This window comes from Triplophysa dalaica, chromosome 5 (assembly GCF_015846415.1).
Source record: "Triplophysa dalaica isolate WHDGS20190420 chromosome 5, ASM1584641v1, whole genome shotgun sequence".
Lineage (NCBI taxonomy): Eukaryota > Metazoa > Chordata > Actinopteri > Cypriniformes > Nemacheilidae > Triplophysa > Triplophysa dalaica.
The window spans coordinates 2397035-2413712 of NC_079546.1; the positions used below are offsets into that span (position 1 = coordinate 2397035).

The 16678-nt window shown below is 38.1% G+C and overlaps 4 protein-coding genes across 7 annotated transcripts; 2 read left to right on the forward strand and 2 right to left on the reverse strand.

Annotated features, from left to right (window-relative positions):
* Positions 1–1224: 1224 nt before the first annotated feature.
* Positions 1225–3532, reverse strand: apex1 (APEX nuclease (multifunctional DNA repair enzyme) 1). 2 transcript variants are annotated; one of them, XM_056748756.1, is made up of 6 exons: positions 3409–3504; positions 3158–3203; positions 2925–3044; positions 2667–2830; positions 2395–2587; positions 1225–2315 (listed from the first exon to the last, which is right to left on the reverse strand). In XM_056748756.1, exons 2-6 carry the CDS (start codon positions 3189–3191, stop codon positions 1801–1803), a joined length of 1026 nt encoding a protein of 341 aa, XP_056604734.1. In that variant the 5' UTR covers positions 3192–3203; positions 3409–3504; the 3' UTR covers positions 1225–1800. The 2 variants fall into 2 exon arrangements, with proteins under 2 accessions (XP_056604734.1, XP_056604735.1); XM_056748757.1 differs by lacking the exon at positions 3158–3203 and having other exon boundaries at positions 3409–3532.
* Positions 3533–3755: 223 nt separating this feature from the next.
* osgep (O-sialoglycoprotein endopeptidase) lies at positions 3756–6334 on the forward strand. 3 transcript variants are annotated; one of them, XM_056748758.1, is made up of 12 exons: positions 3756–3775; positions 4031–4151; positions 4245–4364; positions 4441–4616; positions 4788–4883; positions 4993–5042; positions 5194–5272; positions 5379–5444; positions 5528–5618; positions 5692–5767; positions 5890–5988; positions 6073–6334. In XM_056748758.1, the coding sequence occupies exons 2-12, from the start codon at positions 4037–4039 to the stop codon at positions 6110–6112; spliced, it is 1008 nt and encodes a 335-aa protein (XP_056604736.1). In that variant the 5' UTR covers positions 3756–3775; positions 4031–4036; the 3' UTR covers positions 6113–6334. The 3 variants fall into 3 exon arrangements, with proteins under 3 accessions (XP_056604736.1, XP_056604737.1, XP_056604738.1); XM_056748759.1 differs by having other exon boundaries at positions 3763–3775; positions 4028–4151; XM_056748760.1 differs by lacking the exon at positions 3756–3775 and having other exon boundaries at positions 3801–4151; positions 5924–5988.
* Positions 6335–6457: 123 nt separating this feature from the next.
* Positions 6458–9383, reverse strand: si:ch211-214j24.10 (uncharacterized protein LOC558894 homolog). The gene is made up of 4 exons (XM_056748761.1): positions 9172–9383; positions 7456–8211; positions 7300–7332; positions 6458–7204 (listed from the first exon to the last, which is right to left on the reverse strand). Exons 1-4 carry the CDS (start codon positions 9185–9187, stop codon positions 7155–7157), a joined length of 855 nt encoding a protein of 284 aa, XP_056604739.1. The 5' UTR covers positions 9188–9383; the 3' UTR covers positions 6458–7154.
* Positions 9384–12311: 2928 nt separating this feature from the next.
* si:ch211-214j24.15 (uncharacterized) lies at positions 12312–16103 on the forward strand. Its single transcript, XM_056749007.1, has 5 exons — positions 12312–12333; positions 12630–13322; positions 13437–14153; positions 14470–15141; positions 15233–16103. The coding sequence occupies exons 1-5, from the start codon at positions 12312–12314 to the stop codon at positions 15985–15987; spliced, it is 2859 nt and encodes a 952-aa protein (XP_056604985.1). The 3' UTR covers positions 15988–16103.
* The last annotated feature ends 575 nt before the right edge of the window (positions 16104–16678 follow it).

Here is a 16678-nt window from a genome sequence, read left to right on the forward strand (position 1 = left end):
TTTTCCAAGATATAGATGGAATATAATTAATATTATAATATATTGAAAATTCCTATGAAATTGTCCCTTTTTCATAGACAAATGTTAATGGTCCCTAATCTATAAACACAAATTTCACCCCTCTTTCATATTTAATTTGGAATAATAATGTTATACTGTATAAACAAAAATGTTTTTTCGGTTTAAAAACTGTATTTTTGTATCTCAACTTTTTAATCACAATGGTTCAATATGTAATTATTCTGAATTTTTAGCTAAGCATGGAATTCCTGTAACCCCCTAAGGAGTTTGCAATTGTGATGCAATTCCAAAAGGAGTTCTTCTGCTTTTTAAACGTTTTTCTTTTACATCATTATCTTGCCACTCTTCGGACCTATGTTAAACATTTGTAGGTAAACAGTACTTTTCTTCTAATAAATAAAAATAAGAGAACCAGAAGTTTATTTCTGCAAGACTTGTATCTTTGCCATGTGTAATTTCTTACTGGAATGGAATTGTAAATGATATCTCGAGGAAATAAGTTTGGACTTAATCGAACAAATACTTGGTGGAGTTACAAATTGGTTACTTTCAAATTGATTCATATGTTTTATCCAGACAAGTGTTCTCTCAAAAGACTAAAGTTAAACAATTACATTTTGGTGCAATGTTCTTGATTTTATCAAATGCCATGTCAACCCCAATTTTGAATTTACGTATAAAAATGTTATTTTAGGTTTTTATAATTGTGAAAAGATGAAAATTATTTTATTAACCTTTTTTTTACCAAACTACCATATCGACAAATGTACATTTTCGAAAAGCAAACCATTGTTTTAGAAATTCAAAAATGAAATGAAAATGTACTTTGAATCTAAATAATTTAAAACAATATGGTCTATGGATTTGTTAAATGACTTGGCACTCAAACTGGACTGAAAGACCCTGGTTTGTATTTGTTGTTTTATGATTTGTTGATGACATTGATGTATTGTTATGTTCTAAGCAATGTATAAAAAGAAAGTTTGTGTAATGTTCTTTTGGTTTATTAAAATATTAAGTTAAACGTAATTAATATAATAATGTTACTTATATATATACATATATTAATTTATTATATCGGTAGTTTGTATGAGACACAATGTGTCACTTTTATAAATACTATATTGTTGCTTTTGTGTATTTTAAATAATTTTCATGTTTTATAACAGATGTTTAAACAAATAAAAAAATAGGAGTGATATATTGGATTTTTTATAAACTACACTTTATTTCAAAACATGAACAAACAAAGAACATCTCCAAAAGTCATTAAACATTTATTCTTTTAAAACTGATTTTCATCTTGTTTGAATTTGACCAGATGTAACAAGTAACACATCAAATGGTTTTGCCAACTGAAGAGGAAGCATTGTAAAAGCCGAAGGTTAGAATAGCACCAAAAGCAAAACCCTACAAGCTTTGTCACTTATATCTCACAGGTCAGTGTTTTTTACAAGCTTTGAAAACACCGTTAATAACAGTAGTTTTGACAGTGTTTATCGAGTAGATGTAGATCTAAAATACAACAAATAAAACATGGAACAAATGCCTGTAATATTCTGTTTATGGTCAACATCCTCTGTGAGATTTAGTGTCACAATTATCAGCTTAAATTTAGAGCAATAATAACAGATGGAATAAAAAAACGTACTTCTAACTGTATTTGGTTTCAGAAATGAAATGCTAATCTAGGTCTAACAGGGCTAGAGCCTCCTGCACTAAAGAAAACTGATATTACTGAATGGCTGTGCCAGCTGATTAGACTGGGGGTTACCAGATCTATTCGGCCAACAGCAGGGTGATTGGGCAGTGGTCACTTCCCATGGCAGTGTTACGAATCTTGCTGTCACACAGACCTGGCAGCAGGGCAGATGACAGCAAAAAGTAGTCCAAACGCCAGCCCACATTCTTGGACCGCGAGTTCATCATGTATGTCCAGAAGGTGTAGGCATAAGCCTGTTCTGGATACAGCTCTCGGAAACTGTCGGTAAAACCGGCCTCCAGCAGCTTGGTGAAGCCCTCACGTTCCTCCGGGGTGAAGCCGGCATTCTTGCGGTTACCCTTGGGGTTTTTAAGATCGATCTCTTGGTGGGCCACATTGAGATCACCACACAGCACCAGGGGCTTGCGCTTATCCAAGTCACACAGATAAGCCTGAAAATCTACGTCCCAGGTCTTGCGGTAGTCAAGCCTCACTAGACCACGGCTGGCATTGGGAACGTATGCAGTGACCAGGAAAAAAGATGGAAACTCGGCAGTGATTACCCGGCCTTCTTTATCATGTTCCTCCTTACCTATATTAAAGCAAAACAGATAAAGTTTTGCAACAATGGAAATCTAGAACCCCATACACACAAATCAAACTGAACTTACCAATACCGTAGGTGACATTGAGGGGCTCAGTCTTGCATAGCATCGCCACTCCACTGTAACCCTCTTTGTCCTCTGATCCAGCCCAGTACTTGTGTGGATACTCGGGCATGTCAGTGATATCAGCTGGAAGGGATTTCTCAGCACACTTCGTTTCTTGCAGGCACAGCACATCTGGATCCTCCACACGTACCCACTGCATGAAGAAATTAGCAAATGTTGTAAGATTTTGCATAATGCAACGCCAATGTTGCATGCGCCATCTGATATCTTACATCAAGTCCCTTCTTTTTCACCCATGCACGCAGCCCATCCACATTCCAAGAGGTGATCTTCATGTTGGCAGAACGGCCATCCTTACTGGTCGTCTTATCTGGAGGATCTTCATACAGAATTGGGGCTTCGGGTTCTTTCCCCTTCTTCTCTTTCTTTTGAGGTGCTGCAAGAGACCAAAAAAGTAACATTATAGGTTTACATCTGATGTAATCGGTGAAGATACAGATTTTTCTAATACAGATATTCAAACCATGTACCAGTTCCATTGTCTGTCTCCCCTTCCACAGATTCCTCGTTCTTCTTGGCTCTTTTAGGCATGTTCACAGTTGTTCTGAGACCACACACACGTCGCAAGCTGATAGAACACGCAAGTACACCTACAAGAAAGGACATGCGCAATGGAATGTGTAGCTATGCAACACAACGAGGGCTACAACCATATCACAACAAAGGACATTATGTAGTACACACAGGTGATTAAATCACTTACATGCAAAGCGTGAACGGCATAAACCAAAATGCATGTTTGGAGTATGCTGAAATAACGATTTAATACAAATGAGCTTGTTCACTATACAGCCTGAAAAAACAACCTGCGGCCTGAATGAATAAGACAAGCAAAAGCTTGCACGCGCAGCGCAGCTTTAACAATAGATCTGCTTACATCCATAACTTTGAGAACGTTCTTATTTATATGTGAATCTATGTGTGAATAAACGTGATGCAAAAAAAATCTCTTACCGCGCACGTTGTTCCTAGTTTAGAAAAATCTAAACTCAATCTGTGCAGAATTGCGAGGTTCGACGTGCTCTGCACGGACGGGAAGCTAAAGCGCTCTGCTGTGTACTGTGCATGCATGAGGCGCGTGGTCCCTCCATAGAGTTCTGGCCATGTTATCGCCTGACTAAAATACATGTTAATATTATTTTATATAAATGCTGTTTGGTTATCTTTGGTATTTCTTTGAAGAATTAATAAGTGTTTATCTTTAAAATATGCTCAACATTTTTTTATATTTTATGAGCAGTAATTTATCATCAATTTTCGCAGGGGCATTTTGTAAGTTAACTGTTGTTATGGTCCTGGGACCAATAAGTGTTCAAGAGTGGTAAGTACGAAAAGGCTCTGAGAAACATTCGACCTAATAATGCAACGCAATTATTACTAGGATATTCATAATCATTATTTATATAATCAAATACTGTTAAGGCGTGATTTAATAGCAGGAGGGTTCGCATTGTTTTATACAGCACATTTTACAGAACACATCCGTTCACTTCATGCAATACAAGCAGATAAATGGTCTCACTTCAAAACAATTCTGATACATTTAACTACTCCATTTTTTCATTTCTTTAAGCAGGATATCATGACTGTTGTGATTGGATTTGAGGGAAGTGCTAATAAGATTGGTGTAGGTATAATCAGAGATGGGGAAGTCCTGTCAAACCCCAGGCGTACGTACATCACACCACCTGGCCAAGGTGAGCTGATCAAATCTGACACCACTTACAGTCAATTTATCTTTCTTAACATTATTTGTATTTTGTTGAATGACTCACTCACGATTGTTGTAGGGTTCTTGCCTGCTGAGACAGCAAAACACCATCGTAGTGTTATTCTTACTGTTGTTCGGGAGGCACTAGATGAAGCTGGGCTCAAACCTGCAGATATTGACTGTGTGGCTTACACCAAAGGTAAACATAGCTTTACTATGTTTGTTACAGTGCATTGCATGTTTTTTCACACTTATCAAATCTTCCTGTTGGACAGGGCCTGGAATGGGGGCCCCTCTGGTGACGGTTGCGATTGTGGCCAGGACACTTTCCCAATTGTGGGGCAAACCTCTCCTGGGGGTTAACCACTGTATAGGGCACATAGAAATGGGCCGTTTAATCACCCGTGCCCAAAACCCCACTGTGCTGTATGTGAGTGGAGGGAACACACAGGCGAGTATTATAAAATCTTGGTGTAACTTTCTTTCTCACATTTAAAGCAACAGACATGTCAGCATCATGCATCTGATTCAATTTACAGCATCATGTGCAACTTCTGTGCAATATGACATTCATGTGTGTTCTTGAATTGAAATTAATATTTAATGTTTTATGTTTTAACAGGTTATTGCATATTCTGAACGGCGTTACAGGATATTTGGAGAAACAATAGATATAGCTGTGGGAAACTGTCTGGACCGGTTTGCAAGAGTCATCAAGGTAATAAGAAACCCAAAGTACATTAGTTTGCTCACATTCTTATATAATGTATAAAAATACATAAATCTGAATATACAATTCAGATTAATTTTTTTCTACCTGTTTATAGATATCAAATGATCCAAGTCCTGGTTACAACATTGAACAGATGGCAAAGAAGTAAGTTCATTATCCACATACAGCACTAAAATATACAGCACAATTGGACCCTTGCATTCCGTAGCATTGGAGTTACTTGTGCTTAATTATCTAAAATTTATTAAATCAACTGTTTGCTTGCTTTAAAAGCACTTGTAAATGTATTCTTTAGAGGCACCCAGTACATAGAGCTGCCTTATACAGTGAAGGGCATGGATGTTTCATTTTCTGGAATTTTGTCCTATATAGAGGTGAGATGAAAGTTTGCTCTGTATTTTTAAGAAGGTACGTCTGTATTTAAAGGTATTTTTAATCAATGTCTATATTTTGTACTGTATCTTTTGCATTTAAATGCAGGATGCTGCTCACAAAATGTTGCGAGTCGGTCAGTGTACTCCTGAGGATCTGTGTTTCTCTCTACAAGTAAGCTGATGATGAATGCTCACCATATTTCTAGTATGCACATTATTGCAAAGATAATAAAAAAATACAACTGTGATTAACAGGAGACTCTGTTCGCTATGCTTGTGGAGATAACAGAAAGAGCCATGGCTCACTGCGGTTCTCAGGAGGTTCTCATTGTTGGCGGAGTTGGGTGTAAGTGAATCGAACATTATGTTGATATTTGATTTTAAGCTCTCACACTAGACTCATCAAGGGTTCTTTGTAGGTAACCTGCGACTGCAGGAGATGATGGGGGTTATGTGTAAAGAAAGAGGGGCTCGACTATTTGCCACAGATGAGAGGTGAGACAGGTTCAGTGCTTGTATGACAACTCATGCAGACTCCACCACCTATTGCATGATCTAAGAAAAAAAGATTTATCATACATTACTTCTAGATTCATATCATATTGCACAATCTGCAGTTTTTGTATAGATAATGGAGCAATGATTGCACAGGCAGGATGGGAAATGTTCCGCTCGGGTCACGTCACAGATCTGCCAGACTCCTGGATTACACAAAGGTAAACAAATCCACAAGAACACTGATATACCTAAAGTAATATAAAATACGTCTAAAAATAAGACAGTCAAGTTTTTTTTTCCAGGTACAGAACAGATGAGGTGGAAATTACATGGCGAAACTGATTTGTGCAGTAGTTCCAAGACTTAACTCTTGGAACTCGTGGATTTGAATATAACTAAATAAAGTACTAGTAATATGGAAATAAGACCGTTCATTAGAACAAGGAATAAGAATGTTTAATTTAACGTTTCAGGGAAATAAATGCAGAAATTTGTTTGTAAAGAACTTTTGTACAGTAAAAGCATTTTATGAGAATGACTAATTAAATCATTTTGTCTACTACATTTATACCTGAAAATGACCCTTTATCCATGCAGCTATAGCAAAATATAGGTATTTGACAATAATTAACAACTTTTTTATTTCTAATATATGGCTGGATTTTATAAAAACCAAGAGACCATCAATTGTTTTATAAAGTTTATTCATCTTAACTATGCAACACTGTTCGATTAAATCTCTGAACATCTTCCAGTGTAAATTATTTGTATGTTTCTAAAAAAAAGTTAAGTCATACACAGCAACGGATTCCTATCAGGACTTATGACAGACATTCAATCTGGGTGAAATATATATATATTAAAAACAGCATTAAGACCAATAGACATTTGAAGGTGCTACCATCACGTGCCAGCCGCACCTCTGTAAACTTCATGAGAACAACAATTTATGTGGGAAGAGGAGATTAAGAAAGGGAAGACTGATGTGAAAACATTCTGGATTTGGTTCTAAAAATGAGTTCAGTCTTTAAGAGAAGTCAAAAAGTGCTTGATTTAACCCCTCGCATACAAGTAGGAACAGGGAGAAATAAAAGAGGACTTTTACTGTAAAACTGCAGTTCATTGAAATAAAATTGCAGCTTGGTAACAATTTTTCTTAAAAGAGAATTCTCCACCAATAAAATGACAGAGGTGTGCAGAGGGACCCTGCGCCTGAGGCAGACTGTTGTAAGGCAACCGAGAAGTCCAAGACATCCATCTTCAAAGCAGGAAAACTCCAAAGTGTCTCGGTATTAATGTTGTGGGGATGATAACCTGAGTGCAGTGTGTGTGTTATGTGTGTCTGGGTACGAGTGTGTTTTCGTAAAATGTGTTATAGTGTGTGCTAGGCTGGTGATTCCAGGGTCTCCTTGTACCAAACAACTTTTACAGGGTCTGAAAACAGAAAAATAAAACTTAGTTGTGGTCTTACATGCTGTCAATACTCAGTTCTACTGCTCCAAGATAAATTCAGTGAAATAGAAACATACCTTTTTTTTGTCTCCGTAATATTGCGTTCCATTCTGCAGAGAAAAAAAACACAATGAGGTTATCCAGCACAGAGGACATAATTGAATATCACACTGCCAAAACAAACAACAAATGACACAATGCCTAGAATAACCATAACAACTGTATCATTTTACCTTGCGTGTGATACTCCAATGCTTCCTCCAGATGGCGACAGCTAAGCAGAAGCTCCTCTGAACTCTCAGAACCCCTTGGGACCTGACTGGGTAGAGTATCTGAAGACTGGGCAGGTTTTACAATAACCTCTCCAGCAACCGGGTGCACAACTGAACTCTCGGGTAGGTCGGCCTTTGGCTCATCTGCCGCCGGACCATCGCTGATAAAGCTAAGTCCCCACTGGTTCTGCAGTAAAACACAGATACCCAGGGGTTCCTCTGCTGCCCCGAGAGAGCCACCCCCTGCCTTCACTTTAGAGGCGTAGCTAACAGCCGGCTGCAGCTTGGCGGGGCTGTCTTTCACCGGAAAAGCAGGTGGGGGTTTGAGCAAAGACAAGCTGTTTTCAACCCATCTTTCCTTTTGCACCTGGTTCTGACCAGTTTTGAAGAGTCTCTCTTCAGAACGAGGCCCCTGTCTCGCACCATCTCTCCGAAAGCTTCTTCCTTTATTCGGGGCACGCCGCTCTCTGTCCCGGGTGGAAGCAAATGTCTGGGTGTGACCCATCCCGTTGAGAGAACCTTCCGGACTGCTCGGCGAGGCCTGGCGAGACAGTTTATCCATCCTAGAGGAACAGCCTCCTCCTCCCCCACCGCAGCTGCCAGAGCCAGGGGAAAGGCGCCGGTTTCGGATGTGTGGTTCTGGTTTAGGTGACACTAGGACAGCCGGATCACACAAGGTGTCAGACTCACACACTGCATTGCTTGACTCCCAAGTACCTAATAACAAAAATCATTTTAGGTAATCAAATATCATGTCACTGATGGGGAACATCTGATAAGTAAAATGCATAATGTTGTCCTAATAATGCTTTAAATTAATTTAAGTAACATACAAGACACTGAACTCAGACTACTGTTTGTGATTCAAACTCTTAACATACAGCAACCTTTTTCCAGAGATCGCAGCTGTGGGGTTTACTACACAACAAAGTATAACAAATCAGTCATAAAAAACTGCGATCGAATAAAATGCCTCAAGCTAAGCAACGTGTCTAGAGGCAAACAGTCATGGCTGATAACTGGAAAATTCTAGTCGGTCTCGGCGCCTCACTCACTCCTGCAGGCTCATTGCGGCCCAAAGCTTACATACATCCTATTAAACAGCATTTTTATTTCATAATATCGGGTAGTGATTTCAAGAAGTGCTGGAATCGCGTAACGTTAACATTAGTTTACGAAACACCGCCCAACGCAGTATAATAAAGACTCGCGGGCATTATGCAAGAATCGTTATTAAGTTAATCGATAAAAACGGAGCAACCGTGTTTCCTAATCCACTCCGATTTATCGACAGATTTACAAACGTCAGATAATAACAACGACAAAATTTTGATTCAAACGTATGTAGATAACGTTAGCTAACGCTAACACCAGGCCGCTTGTGTTTGGATGATTAGCGCCCATAACAACCGCCTTCAAACGTCTTAGGAAACTAAACACAAACGCTGAAAATCAATGTAACATAACCGAACTTTGCGACCGATTGAAATATATAACTGTCCTATTTGGACTTTGCCACTCCACAGAAAGACACAAAGATATTTACAAGCAAAAGTTTCGTAACACTCGATTCTGTTTGAACCCGATGCGGCACACACCTTAAAACACTTCCAATAAATGACAAAACCGACACGCGAACGTAAAGTGCACGAAATAAACGTTTAAAAATCCGCTTACCTGTTTTGATATGCATTTCACTGTGAAAATACCGGGTTTTATGAGCAGTTTGGACTTAGTGTGTATACGTTTGTGTGTCGACCCACGGCGTGTTGCTTAATACGATCATACGGAAGTGACAGACGCCAGGGGGGAACAGCGCCGCAACAACTTCCGGCGCGAAGAAGAGCGGGAAAGACACGTGACCGAATTTAAAATGATTATGTAATACTTTATGATTGACAACGAGCCCATGTTGATTTGCTGCTTATGTCGCAAATAATCGAGTTCTTTAATAAAAATTGTAATAGTACGTAAAATGGGAATGTATTGTTTGCAGGATTTTCCTTAAAACCGCTTAAGTGAAAAATCTCTCTTGAATAAAGAAGACTACAAGGCAGTACAAAAAAAAAACATTGCAATATCCTAAAATATTGATTTGAAAGCAGATAAGGACACCTCAAAGGACTTTAAACCCTCTCTCACCTTTTCTCTCCATTATGTCCACATCTGTAAGAATAACCGAGACTCTCTATTCATAGACTTCTCTGCAAAGTCATACCTATATCCTCTTTGAGTCTCTCCTCAAGACTGTGTACATCATGTTGCTTCATGGCCTCTTCACAGGAATCTCTCCAAGTGTCTAAATTGCTGTTGCTTGTTGATGTCACAGTTCTGATGAAGCTCCTTATCTGTGTTTTTCTGTTTGTTTGACTGCATTTCGACATTTACTTGAGGTGGAAACTCAGATTTGCTGATTGTTTGTGGTAGTTTGGTCTGTTTAAACCTTAACTGGCCCTCTTCTGGCTTTTGAACATTACCCTTTTGAATCAATCTCCCCTATAAAAATGTAACAGTGATTGAAGAACAATTAGACAAGCAAAGCCTCAGATTTCTAATAATGGTACAATATTGACCTTCATAATTGGTTTCATTTTTTTCTCTTTGAATATTTAAGGACTGGTAGTAAATGTGTCTGTATTTTCATTTGTTTAATGATTTTGTGCATTCCTGGCTCTGTTTCCTGGTTTATTCTTTAGGCATGCTTTCACATAGGTCAGCACTAGATTTTTGTGTCTATTCTGTGCATCTGATTTTCACTTCTGCAGAGGCACAACGTTACGTTTCTCTTTTTCTCACACTCCTCTCTTTCCCTTTCTTTGTTTTGTTCCTGACCGAAATCTTTCTGTGCGAAACAACAACAATTTGCATAAAAACGTGCATGCATGCAGTAAAACAGAATAGTGTGTACAGAGCTGGGTAGATTACGTATGAATTGTAATCACTGATTACAAATTAAATGACAAAATTAGTAGTAATATAATCTACACATTTATGGAAATGTAATCTGACAATTTTTGGAATACCTTTAGATGACATTTTACTTAATTCTTATTTGATGTCACATTTATTGAAGCAGGATGATTTTGTACTATTTTAACAGATACGCAGAGGAATTTTTTTTAAATTGATTATCTTTTTAAAGTAGAGTGAAATGGACAAAATACTAACACTGATATAACTTGCTGTTAGTGTTTACTGATAGTAACACTGAATAGTTAAACGTGTCCTTAAAAATGAAATGGTGTCTATTAGGGGTGTGACAAGGTCTTGTGCCACAAGATCTTGCGAGATCAGAAGGTGACAAGATTTCTAGTCAAAATGAGAAGCTGTCTGGTGACATCAGTATGATAGATTTTGATAGTGAAATTAGTATTGAACATGCCCTTACACCTTTAAATGATATTATAATTAATGAAAAAATAGCTGATAAATAAAATGTACACTGTTTTACAAGCTGTACACTCACTACTTTACACTGTAACAAAGTTTCATTTCTTTAATGTTGTCACATGAAAAGATATAATGCAATATTTACAAAAATGTGATGGGTGTATTCTCTTCTATGAGATACAGTATATATATAACTCTGTGCAATAAAACCTTGCAAACTAATTCGATGACAGAAGATTAGATAACAGAAACAAACATATACATCATCACTAAATAACTGCACGTCTGATTACTTTTCAAATATTCTTCAAAATATACTTCACCGCCAATTAACCCAAATTAATGTGTAATTTCTATTTACAAAATGAACTGTAGCTAAAGTTGTTTAATATATTGTGTTCTCCATTAAATTAACATTATCAAGAAAGAATTGTTTGGCATGAAAGTTGCACATAATAGCAGCCATTGAATGCTAACTTTTTGAATTCTATCATGTCTTTCCACCTTTTGATATTAAATGGCATTTTAAAAACGTGTTGGTCACAGTTAATCTCAAATTTAAGATAAACTTAAAGCTGTTTACTGTAATCCAGGCAGTGCTTGTGTCAGTGAGGAACTGGTATTCATTCACTTTAAGGTTCGGTTTATTACAGTGCAAACTTTAGACTCATGAAACAGGTCGAATAACACATTCCTAAACACACTTAACAATACACCTGACACGCAGTACTGGGCATTAGACAAAAATGCTCTGTGAGAAACATTAGAACTGGGACATCTCATTTGAGAGCTACTATTGAGATCACATTCTTTTGCATTTTAATCATTGGAATAAAACACTGGCATGACTCATCAATCATGGCCTTAAAAAAACATTCTCATAATCAAAGTAAGTGATTTCTCTTTCATGTTGTTTTTAATTTAAAGACATGTACTAACATCTCACTCATGTTTTCTGTATTGTTTATTTATGGGGAGAAAAGAATATTGAAAGACTTTTACTTAAATTGCTGAATTAACATATCAAGTTCTGTGAACTGCACTTTCGTTTTAAGCCCAAGTTTATGAAATGACTCCTTACAATGACTACTTATATAGTTTATAAGTCATGTTTCCCATCTTACAGTACATCAAACACATTTGAAAGTTTAACTGTGGGGTATTTGTTACGATATTTCTTTAAAGCATTATATTTACAAAGCGACTTACAAATGAGATAAACAATAGAAGCAATCGCAGTACATGAGGACAACAAAAAGCATAAGCGCAGTTAAACCGGTCTCATATAGCCTACCACAGTATACAAAGCTATAAGAAGTCAGAACTAATAGGTCAGTTGCTGAAGGAAGAGATTTGTTTTCAGCCTATTCTTAAAGACAGCAACAGAATCTGCTGATCTTGTAGCAGCAGGCGGATCATTCATTAAAATGTGGAACCAATCCAGAGACGGTGTGAATAATTTTTTCAATTTTTGGGATGGCAATGCAAGACGTCGTTCGTTTGCAGTGTGTAGGGATCTGGGAGTACTTAAATCTGTTACACATATACATAGAATATCTGCACATTCAAATCTGTGATTTTAGGTTATATATTTTTTATAATTTGGTGCTTGAATTATTAATCTGCTATTGATTAAGGATAAAAATTATTTCTGTATGTATTTTGGAAAAAAATATATCTGTAAATTAACCTCAGCTGTGCATAATATCATGTCTGAAATCTCCAATATTCGTCCATTATTCAAGAGGACGTGCAGCTCCTGGAGTTGAGGATTGTCCTTCTCGGAGGTCGAAATTCAGGAAAAAGCTTTGTGGGTAGCACAATCCTAAACCAAGAAGAGTTCATCTTCCAGGAGCGGACCACATGTCTGAAAAGAGCAGCTGAGGTAAAAGGAACAAATGTAATTGTGGTGGACACACCAGGTTGGTGGTGTGACTTCTCAGCAAGAGAAACACCAGAGTTGGTCAGGAGAGAAATCAAACGCAGCGTCTCCCTCAGTCTCCCCGGACCTCATGTCTTTCTCCTGGTGGTCAAAACAGACTCAGTGTTTATAGAAAAGCGAAGGAATGCTGTGGAAGAACATTTGAAACTCCTTGGAGAGACAGTATGGGGTCACACTTTGGTTCTGTTTACAAAAGGCAAAAACTCAGGAGACATATCATTGGAGGATTATGTTAAATTGTCAGGTAAACCTCTTCAATGGCTTCTGGAGAAGTGCATTGGGAGGTTTCATGTTCTTGATCTTCAGAGGACGGACAATGCAACCCAGGTAATGAAACTTATGAGGAAAATAGATCAAATGGTGGAAGGAAATGAAAGACGTCATTTTGAAATAGACAAAAGGACTTTACAGGAGATTGAGGACGAAAAGAAAGAAATTGAAGTCAATGCTCACCAGAAACTGATCAGGATACAAAATCAAAGAGCTACTGTAAAAGGTGAGTTCAAGTTCTCAGAAATATAAATATCATATGTGATTTCCATATTTTATAATTTCATAAACAATTCTTTTAAGCGTATCCTGTGAATTATTCATTCTTTCTTACTCTCAGCTCAAGCATGCCGTCTCCAAAACATCAGACTTGTTCTGCTTGGAGCAAAGGGGTCAGGGAAGAGTTCGACTGGAAACAGCATTCTAGCGGCAGGAGGTGACCTCAGGTTTACAACAAAGAAACGGACCACACGATGCAGGATGGAAACAAGCACAGTGGCAGGCAGACAACTGACAGTGGTGGACACACCTGGTTGGTGGATGAACTATTTTACCCAGGACTCTACAGCTTTTGACAAACAGGAAATAGTCAACAGCATGTACTCATGTTCACCCGGTCCCCATGCTTTCGTTTTAGTGGTGCGGGGGGACAGGTCATTCACGGAGATCTACAGAAGAGCCATTGAAGAGCATTTAGAACTTGTTAATAAGGAGATCTGGAGACACACCATACTGCTGTTTACCTTTGGCGACTGGCTCGGGGAGACAACCATCGAGCAGCACATAGAGAGTGAAGGAAAGGTGCTCCAGTGGCTTGTGGAGAGATGTGGAGATCGGTATCATGTTTTGAACAACAAGAGTCCCAGTGATGGGTTCCAGATTGCAGAGCTGCTGGAGAAGATAGAGGACATGATAGCAGGAACTGGCAGGAGCCACTTTAAAATAGATATGAGGATGGCGGAGAAGATTGAGAGGAAAAAGCAGGAAGAGGCAAAGAGGGTAAAAATGAGGTGTGAGAATGTGCTGAGAAAAAGACAAAGGTTGAAAGCTTTTAAAGGTGAGTAAAAGGTGGAGTTCACCCAAAAAAGAAACTTCTATCATAATTTACTCACCCTCAAGTTGTTCCAAATCTCTATAAATGTCTTTGTTCTAATGAACACAGAGAAAGATATTTGGAAGAATGCTTATAACCAAACACTTCTTGGCCACCATTCACTACCATAGTAGGAAAATTGCTGTATTCGTTTTATTGTCTTGTTGAACACAAAAGAAGATATTTGAAGAATAGGAAAGCAAACTGATCTTGGTGACTTTTGACTATCATTGTCATTCTCTCTACTATTAAAGTTTTAAATATGTCTTTCTCCCAACAGAATCTGTACCACTTCCCACCATGATAAGAGTCATTTTATTGGGTGCGAAACACACCGGCAGGACCTCTGCTGCCAGATGCATTTTGGGTAATTGTGAAGAATTAACAGATAATCAAAAACCCTTGAGAGGTTCTGCTACAATCAATGAGAAAAAAGTTGACGTCATGGACACGCCAGGGTGGACGACTGAGTATCCAGATTCAGGGTTTAACAAGGAACTTCTCAATGTTAGTGAGACCTGTGTCCTGCTGCTGGTGGTCAATGCCAGCTCTTCATTTACATTCAGGAAGCTAAGAGCAGCTGACAGCCATTTGCGAGCTCTGGGTGGGAAAGCATGGAGCAGGACCATTGTGTTGTTTACAAATGGCGACTGGCTGGAAGAAGTTAGCGTGGAGCAGTATATAGAGAGCGAGGGAGTTGCGCTTCAAATGCTGGTAGAGAAATGTGGAAACCGATATCATGTTTTCAACAGCAAGCTCAAAGATGATGGCACTCATGTCGCAGAGCTGATGGAGAAGATAGAAGAGATGCTGTTAGAACTGATGCTTAACAGTGAAGTAAATAAAGGAAGTGTCGAACGTCCCTTGGTAGATGATAAAATGCAGTTTGGGAGAAGGGTGGAGATGGGAGCGAGACAAATAAGCTATTCTACAAAGAATAACCCAGCTTGTGGTACGTTTTCAGATCTAATTAATTGATATCTTTGACTGACTATATGTTTAAACTATCTCCAAACTATACTGTTTGTAATTATTTTAAACAGGTGATTCTCATATTCCAGAAGAGATTGGGTTCTCTGAACATTCGCTGCATGATACTTCTCGTGATCTAACAATCCCAAACACGGACTCCAGTCATCTCCAAACCCAAAATCAAGAATTGGCCTGTACAGGCATCCGATTATGTAATAGAAACTTGTCACGCAGAAACATTAATCAAAAACTGAGAGTGGTGCTCAACGCCACTCAATGTCTTTACCAAAATGAACCCTTTATTGGTGTTTACAGAACAGAAAGACGACATGAATTACAAGCATTAAATACCGAATCACAAGAGGGAAGGCTTTCTGAGCGGCCCCGTCTTCTGTATCAGAGGTGCACACCAGGTCAGACTGCAAAAAATAGAGTTTTTCTGGATTTAGTTCAATCAGGGAGTTGGCAAGACCTAATTGACCAATGCGGTGACAGTAACATTGAAGAGTTAGAGGCATTCATAGACTCTTATTTTAAGATGGTTTGGCAGGAGACTAAAGCAGGGGAATCCAGCAACACGTCACCAATAAACTGTGAAATTTCAGGCATCACAGAGAGCTGTCTGGAATATCTGGCCTCGATTGACAGGAAGCTCTCCAAACTCGACATCCTGGAAGACGCTCAGAAAGACTTAAAGGAGCTGAAGCAAAACCTTGAACATTTTGGTCGGATATTACAGGAGATGAAGGGTTGGAGTAAAGAACCATGTCCCTCCAGTCAACCTTCTGAAGCAACTGGGTCATCTGAAAATGGGCAAAGAGATTAAGATTAACGGTCACCGGAGCTGTCGGAGGCAAATAGCAAACTCAGGGTTTATGCTTTTACATTATTTAGTCATTTAGAAGATGCTTTTTTCCTAAGCAACTTATTAACCCACGAGGACGACAATGCATAAGTGCAATAAAACTGTTTGCGGTTCTCCAATCATACAATACCAAGAAAAATTCAAAATAGAAACTTTTTAATCAAAGAATCACAGAAGATCTGTGTTTATCACAGAATACCTACATGTACATTTTTCTAAAATGATCAAATTTTTGTTTCAGATAAAAAAGAATGCAGAATAAAACATTACAATGAAAAAATGACAAATGTGAATGTGGATAAATAATGTTGATAAAAAATGACATTACAAAATGTTGTGTGTATCAAATTGAACCTTTTCGTCACATATGTAGGTAAACAATATAATAAACAAATCACTTTTATAGATTTCAAAGTTGAACGCACATAAACAACAAATTAACTAATATTCAACTCGACAAGCTTTCATTAAAATATTAACATAAGTCTGGAAACAAGACTCTAACTTTCACCAACCTGAACTCCCGATAGAAGTCTACGAGACATTGAATAATGGATATTTACTTTTAAATCAGAGATTACAAATGACCCACGTATCTGCATGACATGTGTTAACATGGACCTACAAACAGTAGGGGTCAGTCTTTCACCAC

Bases quoted from the DNA above. Each gene is read 5' to 3' on its own strand.
- apex1 (XM_056748756.1), bottom strand. From the start codon at position 3,191: ATGCATTTTGGTTTATGCCGTTCACGCTTTGCAT. The intron at 2,588-2,666 runs GTAAGATATCAG...TTCTTCATGCAG, and splicing joins TGAAAAAGAAGGGACTTGAT to TGGGTACGTGTGGAGGATCC. The intron at 2,316-2,394 runs GTAAGTTCAGTT...GCTTTAATATAG, and splicing joins CAATGTCACCTACGGTATTG to GTAAGGAGGAACATGATAAA.
- osgep (XM_056748758.1), top strand. From the start codon at position 4,037: ATGACTGTTGTGATTGGATTTGAGGGAAGTGCTAATAAGATTGGTGTA. The intron at 5,768-5,889 runs GTGAGACAGGTT...CACAATCTGCAG, and splicing joins CTATTTGCCACAGATGAGAG to TTTTTGTATAGATAATGGAG. The intron at 5,989-6,072 runs GTAAACAAATCC...TTTTTTTTCCAG, and splicing joins GACTCCTGGATTACACAAAG to GTACAGAACAGATGAGGTGG.
- si:ch211-214j24.10 (XM_056748761.1), bottom strand. The intron at 7,333-7,455 runs GTAAAATGATAC...TTTTCTCTGCAG, and splicing joins ATTGGAGTATCACACGCAAG to AATGGAACGCAATATTACGG. The intron at 7,205-7,299 runs GTATGTTTCTAT...TTCTGTTTTCAG, and splicing joins ATTACGGAGACAAAAAAAAG to ACCCTGTAAAAGTTGTTTGG.
- si:ch211-214j24.15 (XM_056749007.1), top strand. From the start codon at position 12,312: ATGTGGAACCAATCCAGAGACG. The intron at 12,334-12,629 runs GTGTGAATAATT...CCATTATTCAAG, and splicing joins GTGGAACCAATCCAGAGACG to AGGACGTGCAGCTCCTGGAG. The intron at 15,142-15,232 runs GTACGTTTTCAG...TATTTTAAACAG, and splicing joins AAAGAATAACCCAGCTTGTG to GTGATTCTCATATTCCAGAA.